Here is a 16,669-nt window from a genome sequence, read left to right on the forward strand (position 1 = left end):
ATCTGACATGACATGCCCTGGATCAGCTCTGTCATGGTTCCCATAGCTGCTGTGGAGGTGGGCAGGAGACCTGATTGCCTAGCAGTGCTGAACCTGGTTCGGAAGTGGCCACTTTTACCATCTCTTTCCATTCTCCATATTTATTTATTTATAGTGTCAGTATCAACCAGACAATTGTATTACATTTTAAACAAATTTTTAACAAACAGACAAACAGAGTTTGCAAGCTTGGTAGTTGATTAAATGTCCTTTGACCAGTAGCTGGCCACTTGGAGTGCCTCTGGTGTTGCTGCAAGGAGGTCCTCCATTGTGCATGTGGCGGGGCTCAGGTTGCATTGCAGCAGGTGGTCTGTGGATTGCTCTTCTCCACACTCACATGTTGTGGATTCCACTTTGTAGCCCCATTTCTTGAGGTTGGCTCTGCATCTCGTGGTGCCAGAGCGCAGTCTGTTCAGTGCTTTCCAAGTTGCCTAGTTTTCTGTGTGCCCAGGGGGGAGTCTCTCATTTGGTATCAGCCATTGATTAAGGTGCTGGGTTTGAGCCTGCCACTTTTGGACTCTCGTTTGCTGAGATGTTCCAGCGAGTGTCTCTGTAGATCTTAGAAAACTATTTCCATTCTCCATGACCTGCAGTGATGTCAGCTGATCAGAGAAAGGAGTGGGGATAGGAGAGAGGAGGAATCACAATTTTCTCTCCCCGTTTCCTTCCTCAGTTGACCCATTGCTTCAGATGTAATCACTATAGATCAGGCATGGGCAAACTTCATTCCTCCAGGTGTTTTGGACTTCATCTCACACAATTCCTAATAGCAAGTTCTTTCAGTCTCAAAGATTTTAGCGCACGCCTCCAAAACGACCTGAAATTAATTTCCCCCCCACCTGCAGAACCATATATAGTTTTTTTCCTGAATGGAGGGAGGGGGGGGATATACATGTTGTACTACCATATAGATGTCATAGATGAGGACCGTCTATGGGGAAAGAAAACACGTGGCAACTTTAATGCAACACAAATATGGTTGAATACAGAGGGGTTCATACCAAGGTCCATTTCCTATTACACAAATATAGCACTATGGTTGCACTTGGACTTGCATGGTTCCAGCCTATAGATTCCTGGGATTTATAGTTTAGATAGAGATATTTAGAATTCCCTGACAGTGAACTGTAGTGCCTCTTGAAACTATGAATCCCTGGATTCCATAACATGAAGCCATGTCAATTAAAGTGGAATCAAACTGCTGGAAATGTAAATTGTAATTGGGGTTAAAAAATTTGAGAGTTAAATTCTTTTCATCTTAAACTTCAAGACATTTGTAAATTTTGGAAAAATTATTATAAAGTACCAGTTGAAATGACATTAGGAGAAATGACATTTCCCATTAGGAGCGGTTTAATACACAAGATGTCTGCATTATGTGGAATAGGTATGAATTGAGAAATTATATATTGAAGTGAATATATTGAAGTGATCAAACTCTTTTCAAGAGAATATAAACTTTGAAACACTTGTGTGTTGGGCAAGGTTGCCATCTGCTGGTTCATACTAGAATCATGAACCTTTCCAGCACAGAGCCCAGACAGTATGCCATCTTACTATTGTTATTTGTATGCTTTTCTCTTATGCCTTTAATAGTAGTCCAACACATGGGAATTAAATTAGAGATTTTTTTCTTCCAATTACATTCAGAGAATGTATCAGTTGCAAGAGTTTTCTGGCAGTTTTAAAGCTACTGATATACTGTAGCCATTGTGTATTTATGTGTCTTGAAGTCATTTTTGACTTATGACAATCCTAAAATTAATTTGTCATGGGATTTCATTGGCAAGACCAGGAGCCCCAGTGGCACAATGAGTTAAACCCTTGTCTTGGCAGGATTGAAGACTGACAGGTTCACATCTGGGGAGAGTGGGTATAAGCTCTGTCTATCAGCTCCATCTCACCATGTGGTCCCTACAAGAAGCCTCCCACAATGATAGGTTTTTTTTGTCATGTCAGGAACGACTTGAGAAACTGCAAGTCACTTCTGGTGTGAGAGAATTGGCCGTCTGCAAGGACATTGCCCAGGGGATGCCTGGATGGTTTGATGTTTTTATCATCCTTGTGGGAGGCTTCTCTCACGTCCCCACATGAGGAGCTGGAGCTGATAGAGGAAGCTCATCCGCCTCTCCCTGGATTCGAACCTGAGACCTGTTGGTCTTCAGTCCTGCCGGCACAGGGGTTTAACCCACTGTGCCACTGGGGGCTTTTGATGTTTTACTACAAGGACAGTAAAACATCAAAACATCTGGGTGTCTCCTGGGCAGTTCTCTCACACCAGAAGCGACTTGCAGTTTTTCAAGTCACTCCACACACACACACACACAAACACAGACACAATTGGCAAGATTGTTCAGAAGGGTTTTGCTTTTGCCCTTCTCTGAGGCTGAGAGAGTGTAACTTGCCCAAAGCCACCCAGTGGATTTCCATGGTCACATGAGGGTCTAAAAACCCTGCCCCACAAAATCATAGTCCAATAGAAGTGTTGTGTGGTTTCCGGGCTATATAGCTGTGTTCTAGCAGCATTTTCTCCCGAGGATCTGAAGCCACAGATGCAGGCAAAACATTAGGAGAAAACGCTGCTAGAACAGCATGGAAAGCACACAACATCCCAGTGTTTCAGCCCGTGAAAGTCTTCAACAATTCATAGCCTAATACTTCATTGCACCATAGATGTACTTTGTTTTAATCTAGAGGTGCATATCTTGATTATTTTATCTTCACACAGGAGGTCAAATAATTATGGTAATTATCTCCTCACTGGATGCTTCTGTTTCGCAGAAAGCATGTTCATTTGAACCAAGATGCACATTTCAGAAAATATGTGCTCTTCCTTTCCAAAGTATGTTATGCAATGTGTGGCTGGAATTCCCATGGAGGAAAACCCCTGCTTAGAAACGTTATTTTGAAATCAAAATACAGGAAACCAGAAAAGACACACGTGACATTAGAACAAGGTAATGAAATGACAATTGGTGTTAGGCAGGATAGTAAGAAAATGACATACCTTCCTTAAGTGCCCAGACAAAGAAATTTTGAGATAACTATAATGGAATGATTGTTTGGAAAGACTGTGGGTGCTGGTCATTTCTGGTAGTTTGTGTGTGTGTGTGAGAGAGAATGTCAGGAGTGACTTGAGAAACTGCAAATAGCTTCTGGTGTGAGAAAATTGACCGGCTGTAAGGACATTGCTCAGGGAACACCCAGAAGTTTTACCATCTTGTGGGAGCCTTCTCTCATGTCTCGGCATGGGAAGCTGGAGCTGACAGATGGGAGCTCACCCCACTCCCCGGATTCAAACTGCTGACTTTTCAGTTGGCAGTTCAGCCAGCACAAGGGTTTAATCCATTGCGCCACTTGGGACTCAAATATTAGTATAATCGTTTTGAATTTGAATTTTTTGGATTTTGCATTTGTTGAAGCTCTTTTTTTTAAAAAAAAAAACCCCATAACCTTAAACCCTAAAGACTTCCCATCACTGTATGTGTACTCTATATATTTGTATGAGGAAAGTAGTATCATATATAGGAGAGAGGGATGGAGGGAGAGACAGCAAGCCAGTGTATTGGATAAGGACTTTGATTTTGAATCTCTTCTTGGTCTTGGAAATCTACTGGGAGGCCTTGAAAAAGACACTTACTCTCAGCTTAAGAGGAAGGCAATGATAACCATCCATTGAATAAACATTCACAAGAAAACTTATAATTGTGTATATTGTAGTCAACTTGAAGGCACACAAAAGCAACAATATGGAGACAAAGAAAAACCAACAAACTAAAGAAAAATAGATATGTTATATTAAGAGCACCTCTCACTTACATACACACATGCATCTGATTGTATGTATCTGCCTTTGAATGAAATTTTACCCTAGGTTTTAAGGATTCATTTGTTTCACCATTCAAATTCTTTTACTTGCTGTATTTTCTGAACATAGCATCTCCATTCAGATACGTTTTGTTGCAAAAGCTGGGTTGTAGTGTTTTATTCCACCACACAAACAAAAAGAAAGCTGCGTGTTGAAGATAGTCCTTCTTTCCACCTTGCCTCACAGATACAGAAGGGAACTTAGCCCAATCCAGAGCATTTGCTCTTGGCCAAAGAAAAACTGGCAAACGGTGTTCTCATTTCGTATGCATAAATCTTCACATGACTGGCACAGCGATGGGGAAAATGAACAGAAGGGAGGCACCTTGCCAGGTTCAGCCAGGGTGGTCCAAAGAATGCCATGCTGAGAATGGCTGCTCCAAAACACATCAGTGTATAACCAATTAGTGCTTGGGCTGCCAATTGCACCATATGCACAGAAGATACAGAAGTCTAGCCAACCTCTTAAGCCAATAGATGACACTCCTTTTGGATTCCATTACCGTTGCCAAGGCACCTAATACTCTCTTGTTAATGAATGTTCGATGTATTTCATTTGTCTCCTTCTGCAAGGATGCTACTGGCTTTTTATGGGCTGTAATTCTTCCATGCCTTGCTTGCTTCTCTACATTATCATTACTAACCATCAGGACAGGCTCTGGAGGATAATGAAATCAAGGCATTTGCCAAGATCACAAGACTGCTGCTCCAAAAAACATCAGTGTCATTGTATAACTGATGAGGGTTGGTGTTGCCAACTTTGACATATGTTTAGAAGTCTAGCCAACTTGAAGAACCTGTCATTGCATCAGAGCTACCATTTTTTGTATATCACAGAACTGAAAGACAGACAACGTAAGCAGCCTGCCCTCCTACTTCCAGGATAGAGTATCATAAGCTGCAATCCAAACTCAGCCACTTAACTCCTGGAGTAATCTTCAACCAATCACTAACTCATATAATTATTTTGAAGACACAATGGTGATGGGTCAATTGCAATACTAAACTTTGGAGATGTCCTTCTTGAGGGACATGTGATGCTTTCCTCCTACTTCCAGGATACAGTATCAGGCTGGGGTGACAAACATGGGTTGCACTTGCAATCCAAACTCAGCCACTTAACTCCTGGAGTAATCTTCGACCAATCACTAACACATATAATTATTTTGAAGACACAATGGTGATGGGTCCATTGCAATACTAGACTTTGGAGATGTCCTTCTTGAGGGACATGTGATGCTTTCCTCCTACTTCCAGGATAGAGTATCACACTGGGGTGAAAAACATGGGTTGCAATTCAAATTCAGCCACTTAACTTCTGGAGTAATCTTTGATCAATCACTACCTCATAGGATTATTTTGAAGACACAATGGTGATGATAGGTCAATTGCAATACTAGATTTTGGAGATGTCCTTTTTGGAGGGACATGTTATACAGTGCAGAATAGGACACTGAAACAGGGTAAAGTAGCCATATGGCAAAATGTGAGTAAAACTGAAGTGGAATGGAAAAAGACAGTTATATCTCAACTACAGGAGGTCTATTGAAAACAATGAGACTTCTAAATTGTGACTAATAGCCCCATTTATTTACCATTGTGACTAATACCAGATTTAGTAGACAGTAGATCTTTACCTAGAGTAGTCTAGCAAAACCTTTTTTTTAAAATTTATTTGGCTATGTGCTCTTTTTGTTTCTTTTCTCCTAAAACTTCCAAAGGAGAGAATATGTATTTTATATAAAGCAAATAAGCTACTGTGTAGGAGAAGAATTTATCTGCTTCAATAAAGGAAGTTTCTCTGAAACACAAACCCACTGGAGCCATCATTAAACATCATTATCATCTCATTTTCAGTTCAAAAGGGAGCTTGAATTGCTTCTTTTTAATATCTCAATGCTGCAACAAAGACTAATATCTAATCAGGTTTGCAGCTTTATTGTAGGTAAAGAATCTTAAACAAAGTTTCATCTGAAATGTCACTATATTAAAAAGAATGATTTTCCTTCTGTAAATTCCCTTGGGCATGTGTGTGTGTGTGTACTATCCTCTCTATCACACTCACAGTGTGTATACACATGCCTTCAAGTTCCTTGGTGACTCTAGGAATTTCATAGGATTTTCATGGACAAGGGATACTTGGAGGTGATTTTGCCAGTTCTTTCCTCTGAAACGTAACCTACAGCACCTGGTGGTCTCCCATCCAAGTTCTAACTAGGAATGACCCTACTTAGCTTTCAATATCAGATATGATCTGGTTCTTTTTGGGCATTACCCTCAGAAAAAGGGTGGCAGAAGGAAGAAAGGACAGTGAAAAAATTCAGCTAGAAATATCTTGCATTTCAAATTCATTCTTCAATTGATAAGCAGCAAGATATTCAGAAAGTAAAAGCCTTACAGAGGAATCTTTCTCTTCCAGAGGCAAATGGAAATGATAAATTGAATTAAATACTCTGCAGCCTACTAGCACACATCCAGTACCTATCACACACAGTACCTGCCAATATCAGAGCCATCACATGATGATCCAGTATTTTCTTGACTAGACAGTCTTCTTCTCATTATTGCAGGAGAATACAAAGGAAAATGACTTCACTAGGATGAAGTTTCTGAAATATGAATGGACCTGTCTTCCTTGGTCAGGCATTTTTTTCTTTTTGTAGTTTTGTGGATCAGAAACAGCAAATCAATGAATGTTAATCACTTGCCCATGACACCAAAAGTCATGTAAAGCATACTTGGGAGCTGCAAACTAGATCTTTGCTATCCCCGCATTTCTGTGAAAGTTTATGATTTTTATAAAGGGATTGAAAGAACAGTAACAATTGTTTGTTTCCAGGGGTCTACTCAAACTACATAATTACAGAATTATTATTCCACTTCAATCGTGATTTTGTTCTATGGATTCTTGAAACTGGTAATGTGGTGAGACACTAGGACACTTGCAGATCATTCTGAATCCACCTTCCTAAACTACAAAGCACAGGAGAAGAAAAATCACTCCAGATTAGCTTAACTCTCAAGAGAAGTAGCATTGGAAACAAAATGTAGGCCTATGACTCTGTATCCAATATAGGATGTGGTTGCATTATTATGTGGAATAGCCAGAGAAATGACATTGAGACCAATGCGCATGGGACCAATACAGAACAAGGTCAATGTGCATCAGTCCCATTGTACATCAGAACACCAGCTAGAGAGTGCTAATGGGCATTGGGATACTTTTTCTTTTTATACATCTTTACCATACACTAGCAGGGTTTCTACATGCTTCTGCTACATATTTAAGTGTCAAGTTGTGTAGTGTACATCACAATGGATATTTTCAGCAAACATTTTTTTGGGCAGAAAACCAATCAAGATACTTCTTTCTTCTATTCACACAGGAACTGGTGTGCCTATGTTCACACAAGACTCCAGCCCACCATCGTCGTTGACAATGTACAAAGCTATGCATCAGGCAGATCCAATCCATGCAACTGGATAACAGGACCCTGTGGATCAAGGTATGTAATGTGCTTTAAATTGCATAGCTGTAATGTTAATGATGGGCACTTAAATGAATGAAAAAGAGGGTGTAGAAAGCTCTATAATGTCCCGAAAAGTCTAAATCCTCCTCCAATATCCTTTCATTGTTTTATAAATTGCAATGTCACTCCTTAATTTATTGGGGGAGAGGAACTGTATAGATACCATGAAGTGGGACAGAGGAAGTATGCAGATACCATTGTCATACCAAAATCATTAAGGAAGTGGTCTGCAAACACTTACAAACAAATGTGGTCAGTAAGGCCCTCAACAAGGTCCCCCGATGAACTTCTGGCAAACAAACTAGGCAAATGTGGGCTAGATAAAACTACGGTTAGGTGAATCTATAATAGGTTAAGCAAACGAATCCAATGCTTCCTCTTCATCCTGGAAAGAAGTGACAAGTGGAGTGCCATAAACAGGGTTCTGTTCTGGGCCTGGTTCTGTTCAACAACTTTATTAATAGCTTAATGAAGGGTTAGAAGGCACAATCATCAATTTTGCAGATGACACCAAATTGGGAGGGACAGCCAACACTTCAGAAGACAGGAGTAGAATTCAAAATGATTGCAACAGATTAGAGAGATGGGCCAAAACTAACAAAATGAAGTTCAACAGGGACAAATGCAAGATACTCACTTAGGAGGAAAAAAATGAAATGCAAAGACACAGAATGGGGGATGCCTGGCTCGATAGCAGCACGTGAAAATGATCTTGGAATGATCTTTGGCCTGCATAAATAGGAGTCTAGTATCTAGACCCAGGGATGTGATGCTACCCCTCTATTCTGCCTTGGTCAGATCACACCTGGAATACTGTGTCAATTCTGGGCACCACAATTGAAGGGAGATGTTGACCAGCTGGAATGTATCCAGAGGAGGGCAACTAAAATTATTAAGGGTCTGGAGAACAAGCCCTATGAAGAGTGGCTTAAAGAGCTGGGCATGTTTTGCCTGAAGAAGAGAAGGCTGAGAAGAGAGCATGTAAAAATATGTGAGGGGAAGTCATAGGGAGGAGGGAGCAGACTTGTTTTCCGCTGCCCTGGAGACTAGGATAAGGAACAATGATTTCAAACCACAGGAAAGGAGATTCCACCTGAACATTAGAGAGAACTTTCTAACCGTGAGAGCTGTTCAGCATTGGAACTCTCTGCCAGAACTGTGGTGGAGGCTCCTCCTTTAGAGGCTTTTTAGCAGAGACTGGATAGTCATCTGTCGGGGCTGCTTTGAATGTGATTTCCCTCCTTCTTGGCAGGGGGTTGGACTGGATGGTCCGCAAGGTCTCTTCCAGCTCTATGATTCTGTGTGAGCAGCTGTCAACTTCCCCACACCACTATTCTTGCATAGAAGGGTACCTAAAAAAGGGAAAAAGAAATATATTGACATACTTGTGGTCATAGCCAAACAAAGAAATCCTCTGACTACTATGCACGACTAGTGATGCCAACGACATATGCAGCCAGTTAAACTCCGATGCAATGTGAATCAGGTACCACTTCCTTGAGAAATTCTTACTTGGCTTAGAAATGTAATTCTGGTTTAGGGATTGAAGCAATGGTTGCTTTCTTTTTTGTGACAAGGATATAACAACGGTACATTTCTTTTTAAAAAAATGCAACAAGTTGGCACACAGCTTTTTAAATGGCATAATGAGCAACAGAGACACTTTAAAAGTTACCTTTAAATGAAATTTTAACATTTATAATTTATAAATGAATTTTGAGAAATGGTTTTCAAGTTTAACACTATTTTTTATCAATTCTGAGGGTGATTTTTTTTAAAAAAAACACACGATTGAAACAAGTCACTGAATGAATACTACAGTGGGCCCTTGGTCTCCATGAGAGTTTGGTTCCGGGACCTCTAATGGATACCAGTTGGCCTTCTGTGTCCATGGACTCTGTATCCTAAAGTCAATCATTCTCTGTTTAAAAATATTTTTAAAGGCAAGCCTGCTTATTGTTATTTCATATAAAGGACACAATTTTACTAGGGCCTTGTATATAATGCATCTTTAGCATCTCTGTGTGTAAAGATAAAGGTAAAGATTTTCCCCTGACATTAAGTCTAGTCGTGTCCGACTCTGAGGGTTGGTGCTCATCTCAATTTCTAAGCTGAAGAGCCGGCATTGTCCATAGACACCTCCATGGTCATGACTGCATGGAGCACCGTTACCTTCCTGGTGAAGCGGTATCTATTAATCTACTCACATTTGCATGTTTTCAAACTGCTAGGTTGGCAGAAGCTGGGGCCAACAGCGGGAGCTCACCCTGCTCCTTGGATTTGAACTGCCAATATTTTAGTCAGCAAGTTAAGCAGCTCAGTGGTTTAACCCACTGCATCACTAGGGGCTCTGTTGTAAGTGCCCTGAAACCGAACTCCAGTGAACACCAAGGCCCATTGTATATCCACCTCTTTCTCCTTCTCTCTCTCTCTCTGTCCATATTTCCACACACACACACACACATTTTGAGAAAGATATGCATTTAAAACTACTTTTTTGTTCCTTACTTAGATGGGAATTTTCATACGTGTGAGAATGGCACGTCATGGGAATAAAAGTATTTGTCCATCTTTACTAATGTGTTGGTGTGCAGGAGGTTTATGATTTCAAAGGGTAGAGATTATTTAACCTTGTTTCATGATTATCTGAAGCACAGAAGCTTTGAATCATTTAATACATGTCCAAATTTTGAGGGATAAAAACTGTTATCTTTGTTTTAAATTCCATAGTAGCATGGTCAGATTTTTCAGACATCCAGACCTGTTCATTCTGTTTACTATTTTCCACTAGGTGGCATGTTTGCATACCTATAAGACATAGTCCTTCTCCTCTTGTAAAACTCAAAACCTTTTCAATGCCTTTCTCTTTTGCTCTGGGTGAGATTAAAGGAGGAAATTTGATTCCAGAGCCAATTGGTATTTGAAATGTGCGAAGATTTGTTTCCTGGAACTTCTTCCTCTATAAGTCAGTCCAGGTTGCAGTGTTAAGGTTAGCTACAATTTTAATTAAAAGAGAGCTTTGAGTACAATAGATCACCAAACGCTGCAGCATTTTGTGCAATGTATTGTTACAAAACTGAATATCTGTCAAAGGTTTTTAAGCAGTGACAAAAAAAAACCCGGAAATTTATTGTCGAAAGCTTTTACAGCCAGAATCACTGGGTTGTTGTGAGTTTTTTGTGCTGTATGGCCATATTCCAGAAGCATTCTCTCCTGACATTTCACTTGCATCTATGGTAGGCATCCTCAGAGGTTGTGAGATCAGAACCTCTGAGGATGCCTGCTACAGATGCAGGCGAAACATCAGGAGAGAATGCTTCTGGAACATGACCATACAGCCTGGAAAACTCAGAACAACCCAAAGGCCTGAAATATTTTTCTGGTGAACGACCTCAAAGGTAGCATGCTATTTTTGCTCATTCAATAGTATACTGTAACAATTTTGTTTCATAACAAGGATAGTGACATCAAGGTAAACATTGAATTCATTGAGTTATTTTGTGCTCCAGAAGTATCTCAAAATAGGAAAAAATATAATCCACATCATATTCTTATACAGTTGGCACTTGATATTTGCAGCTTTAGCTTTTTCCTATTTGATTATTTGTGGATTTGATTAATATGTTCTCTCCAGGTATCTCTCTAATCTTCCACTGTGACTATGTTCAACCTCTGAAAGTCACACTAAAGGACCTAGAGATTCCTAGAGAGAACAGGTGTTTTTTGTTTTCCAACTATTATGAAAGTTGAGGACCTACTGTATATTTTGCATCATGATTTCACATTACTTTGATGTGAATATTTTGAATTCTTTAAAATATCGGGTCAAATCCTTGATTATGTATTTACTTACAGTTAGCTACATAGCAGAGGAATTAAGAAACTTGGTTAGAGAACTGTGAAGATACATAATGGAATATTGGCAAAATATCCCAGTGCACATTGGAGCTCCCTACTTGGTGTTTTGATATATAATTGGTCCTGTCGTGTATTGGTCCAAATGTGCATCGGTTACTTTGCTTTGTCCCCTATGTAGTAATGTCAAAGAAACCTTTTACCAGATACCAACATAATTGAACTGTTTAATTTTAATTCCCACAGATGTAAGCTTCTGACAAGGTTTGGGACACTGGCCAGAATTCAGTCTCATGACCAAAGTGTTTCATGGCTGGAATCACTGGGTTGTTGTAGGTTTTTTCGGGCTATATGGCCATGGTCTAGAGGCATTCTCTCCTGACGTTTCGCCTGCATCTATGGCAAGCATCCTCACTATCTCTGAGGATGCTTGCCATAGATGCGGGCGAAACGTCAGGAGAGAATGCCTCTAGACCATGGCCATATAGCCCGAAAAAACCTACAACAACCCATGTGGAAACATTGTTTTTCTTTTCTTTTCTACTGCAACTCCCAGATACTTCCTCACTGGATAGGCAATAAACAGATAGACTGAATGATTTGGGGAACTGTTGCTTAAAGGGTAACATTTCAAGACTCCCTTCCTCTTAACCTCACCCTATAGGCAGCTCTGGTCCAATTACACTCCAGAATCAGTACTCGGAAAGCCAATATATGCATTGTACATATTAACTAGGACCTGATTGTACAAACCATTTTAAACACCTCTGTCAAACGTGTAACTTTTGTACAAAATATGCATTCACTGTTATTGCTTCACTGTGGCTGCATCTGCACTGTAGAATTAGTGCAGTTTGATACCACTTTCACTGACATGGCTCAAGGCAGAGAAGTCTAACAACCTTGCAAAACTTCAACTCCTGGGATTCCATAGCCTTGAGCCATGTTAGTTAAAATGGTATCAATCTGCATAATTCTACAGTGTAGATGCAACCTGTGACATCCAGAGCCATCTTGCGCAGACATCATTAATAAGAAATAAGACTAGAAAGTCACAAGCTGTTGAAATCTATGTTGACAACTGAACGTCTTTCACTCTGCCAACTGAAGAAAGTTTCTAGAAAGGTTTGTGTAAAAGCTTTGAGTGGATGTGAATATTCTGAAATCAAGTTTCAAGCTCTTCATGACACATATTTACAGTTATTCATAGTCATGCTCAATCTAGAAGGATGATTCAAGCTACTTAAAAATAAATATTTACCCAGAGCAATAAACTGTCATATACTCTACTGCTGCTATCTAAAAATTCAAATAGAAACCTCAACTGCAAAGTCTCCAATTAATAAGATGTTTTATAAGATTTGTTTTTCAAATTTAAGTATTATTTCCCTTTGTGATTTTTTGATGAGATTTTTCTTCAAAAGGAAATGAGCATCAACCTTTTCCTATGACACTTCTCAAAGTGTTCTTGTTTCTCTTGGAACCAGCTGACTGTTCTTTTTTATTTTTTTGGAAAGGAGGGGGATATAATCCCTTTTACCACCTGGGGCAAAGCAGCCTCAGAAAACCCCACCTTAGAGTTACCATAAGTCAGAAGGGACTTGAAGGCATGTGACAACAATCTATATAAATAAAAATGTAATGTTTGTTTGTGGGATTAACAGAACTCAAAAACGACTGGATGAATTGACACCAAATTTGGACACAAGACACCTAACAACCCAATGTATGTCCTTCAATAAAAAAAATGATTTTGTCATTTGGGAGTTGTAGTTGCTGGGATTTATAGTTCACCTACAATCAAAGAGCATTCTGAACCCCACCAACGATGGAATTGAACCAAACTTGGCACACAGAACTCCCATGACCAACGGAAAATACTGGAAGGATTTGGTGGGCACTGACATTGAGTTTGGGAGTTGTAGTTCACCTACCTCCAGAGATCCCTGTGGACTCAAACAATGATGGATCTGGATCAAAAATCTACACGAATACTCAATATGCCCAAATGTGAACACTGGTAGAGTTTGGGGAAAATAGATTCTTGACATTTGGGAGTTGTAGTTGCTGGGGTTTATAGTTCACCTACAGTCACAGAGCATTCTGAACCCCACCAAGGATAGAATTGGGCCAAACCTCCCACACAGAACCCCCATGTGGGCCACAGCAATGCGTGGCAGGGGACGGCTAGTACTTTATAAAACATTGGCTTCTAATAATTACAAATTCTGGATTTCAATTTTGTTTCTATAGTTTTTGTCCTTTCCTGTGTAACTCCTGATCTTAGGAGTTAAGATCAGTCTCGTTTTGAGTCATTCTGTTCTCTCAAGTGAGGTGCATTTCTGTTGCGGCATCCTATCTCTAGAATCCTCTCTGTAGAGAACCATATTATTCCAAGAACCAGTTGAAATCAATTTTATTTGACCAGGTCCTTTGATATGCAAATGACATTTGAAGTTTTCCACTCATATTTTAGTTTACTTCATTGTTTTGTATTGTCACCTGCTCTAAGTTATAAAGTCCAATAAATAATCTAAGTGCATAAACTTTTGCTGGAGAGAAACCAATTAGTATTTTAAACAAATATATAACACGAATGCCCTCTCGGCCACCATTTAATTTCTGCTGTGCTCCTGAAGTCTTTATTTTCACTAGCTTTGACATGAGGCTATTCTGTAAAAAGCATTCACTTGTGGTCTTGCACAGGATGCAATCAATAGACTTCAAAAAATAATCCCTCTGTGGCCTATTACTGATGTATCATCCTGTATCATGTCCATTCATCTGAGACAGACCCCTGCTAACATTTGCTTTCCAAATCACCTTGCAGCTCCCAGTCAAGGACTCACCAAGCTTACCGGATCAAACATATGATAGTGACATCACTGGAATGGAAGTGCTGCCCTGGATATAGTGGTGGAACGTGCCAGCCCAAAGGTATGGAAAACGATGGAGAGATTAACCCCTTCTGATGAATAATCTAATCTGGCTCAAACTCCTGCAAGCAGAAAATGGTGTGTGTCTGTGTCAGAATGGGGGAAACCATCTGCGGCAGGGAGACAAAAAAGTCTTTTCAAATGAGGGTTAGAGAGACATCAGGCTTATAAATATACCTTGCTCTAACTAGGGCTCCTAAGGTCCACCAATCAGAGTCATCCAAACATATACATCTAAGGAAGACAAATAGAGAATGGAAGAACAAGGAAATTCTTAGCACATGCTACCATGTTCTCTTTTCCATGGTAATAGATTGCATTCTATTTTCAGGCAAGAGTCTATCAAAGAGTCTACTGCATCAGATGTGCTTTTACTGAGGAGCCTTTAACAACCTTACTAAACTACAAACCCCAGAATTCTGCAGGAGGCAGAAACCAGATTTTAAGTGGACCTTTTCTCTAGTGGTAAATATGCAACCAGTAACTGGGCAACAACAGTAGTATACTATAAGTGTTTTGACATGGGTAGAAGATTTCTCAGGCCCCATCTACACGGCCATATAATTCAGTTTTGGAATGCAGATGAACTACATTGAACTGAATTATATGGCAATGTATACTCATATAATCCAGTTCAATGTGATTTGATTTGCATCATATGAGTCTACACAGACTTTTATAATGCATTAGCAACTGGATTATATGGCAGTGTAGAAAGGGCCTAAGAGACAATGGCAATCGCACCAGAGATAACATTTACTAATAGTTCACAGAGGGAGGCATGGGAAACTCAGCAGTTCAGATCTCAATTTAAAAAATCAGGGCAAAGAATCCAACCTAAAATGAGTCCAAATTACTATCTCAACCCCTGGTTCAAACATACATAGTCTAGAAATACCACCCACCACCATTGTCCCTCAAACTAGGACACAACACAGGGAAATGAACATAGAGGGTTGGTTTTGATTTGATTATCAGCTGAAAACTTGACAGTGCAGCCCACACAGGAGCAGAAAATTGTCTCAAAAACTGTCTCTCCTCCATTCCAAATTCCCTGTTGTCAAGGAGCTGCAGGGAGTAGAGAGTGAAAGCAGCTGACAATGTTAGGTAGTATAGGAGCTAAATATAAGCAGAGAAATAAAATGTTTCTGGAGCAGCTATTGCCCTGGTTGCTGGATATGCTAGTTTCCAAGACAGTGGTTATTGAAGGATTGAGCTGCAGTTCTATGGTATCTGTGGTCTCTCCTCTCGAACTCCAACTGACCTCTTCTTTGGAGCCCTTGGTGAATTGCAAAGCTTCGGTGAAGCAGTAAAGACAGAAGTCCTTATAACCCATGCTCTACCTATGTTTTGGGGACTGAAGTTGAAGTAATTGCAGTATTTCATAAGATTTTCAACAATTTAGTACCAGATAACGGCAACCAGTGCTTCTATGTCGGTGAGATAACATAGGGTTTTGGTATGAATTTTTATGGTGCTTTACCTGTGTTCAGCACTTTGAATAACTCACTGAATAGCTCAAACTAAAACTGAAGTGGATTTGCTACCTCACAGATGTGGACATTATCTACTGTAATCCAAATTAATCCTCTGCTATCCCACTTTTCTGCTATTTATAAAATGCTTCAGTATCTCCCTCCTCCTCCTCCATTGCCCTCGGGTTAATTCAATTGCTGCAAATTGAGTTCAGAAGCAGTTTACACTCAATTAACTTAATGCAATGAGAAAGGAGGGCAGAACCTTGCCTTTCCCAGTAAGCTCAGGAAAAAGCAAACCACCGCAGCCTCTCCTAGCTTGTGTTTTCTTCCTCATCAGTAACTTCTGTCATCATGACCATATGCTGCTGCTGCTTGGCCACATAAGCTTCAGTTTTCATATTGGGCAGAGTGGTGATGAGTAAAGAGATCCAAAGGAGTAATTTATAATTATTGGTTGGAGGACCCATGGGGACTTTATTGGGAACTGGATTGATACAAACTACAAACTATCTACAGACCCACTAAGAAAATCCAACAAATGCTACGCTCAGCAAAGAACAAGAGGGATCCTCTCACCTCTGCAGGAGTCTACCGTATACCATGCAGCTGTGGACCAGTCTACATAGGGACCACCAAACGCAGCAGCTTTGCTCAAACACACATCAAGGAACATGAAAGGCACTGCAGACTACTTCAACCAGAGAAGTCAGCCATAGCAGAGCACCTGATGAACCAACCTGGACACAGCATATTATTTGAGAACACAGAAATGTTGGACCACCCAAACAACTACCATCTTAGGCTACACAAAGAAGCTATTGAAATCCACAAGCAGGTGGACAATTTCAACAGAAAGGAAGAAAAATTGAAAATGAACAAAATTTGGCTACCAGTACTAAAAAACACCAAAATCATAACTGTAAATAAAGAACAACACTTAAAATCAGGGGAACTCCAGACAAGA

General features: G+C 40.0%; 1 protein-coding gene across 2 annotated transcripts in view; it reads left to right on the forward strand.

Moving 5' to 3' along the window:
• MMRN1 (multimerin 1) overlaps positions 1–16,669 on the forward strand; it is a 93,279-nt gene that overhangs the window by 11,829 nt on the left and 64,781 nt on the right. For both annotated transcript variants that reach the window (XM_060779240.2, XM_060779242.2), the window contains exons 2-3: positions 7,293–7,412; positions 14,122–14,228. In XM_060779240.2, coding sequence (XP_060635223.2) covers positions 7,293–7,412; positions 14,122–14,228 — 227 coding nt within the window. The remainder of the gene's footprint in view (positions 1–7,292; positions 7,413–14,121; positions 14,229–16,669) is intronic.

This window comes from Anolis sagrei, chromosome 5 (assembly GCF_037176765.1).
Source record: "Anolis sagrei isolate rAnoSag1 chromosome 5, rAnoSag1.mat, whole genome shotgun sequence".
NCBI classification, from domain to species: Eukaryota; Metazoa; Chordata; class Lepidosauria; order Squamata; family Dactyloidae; genus Anolis; species Anolis sagrei.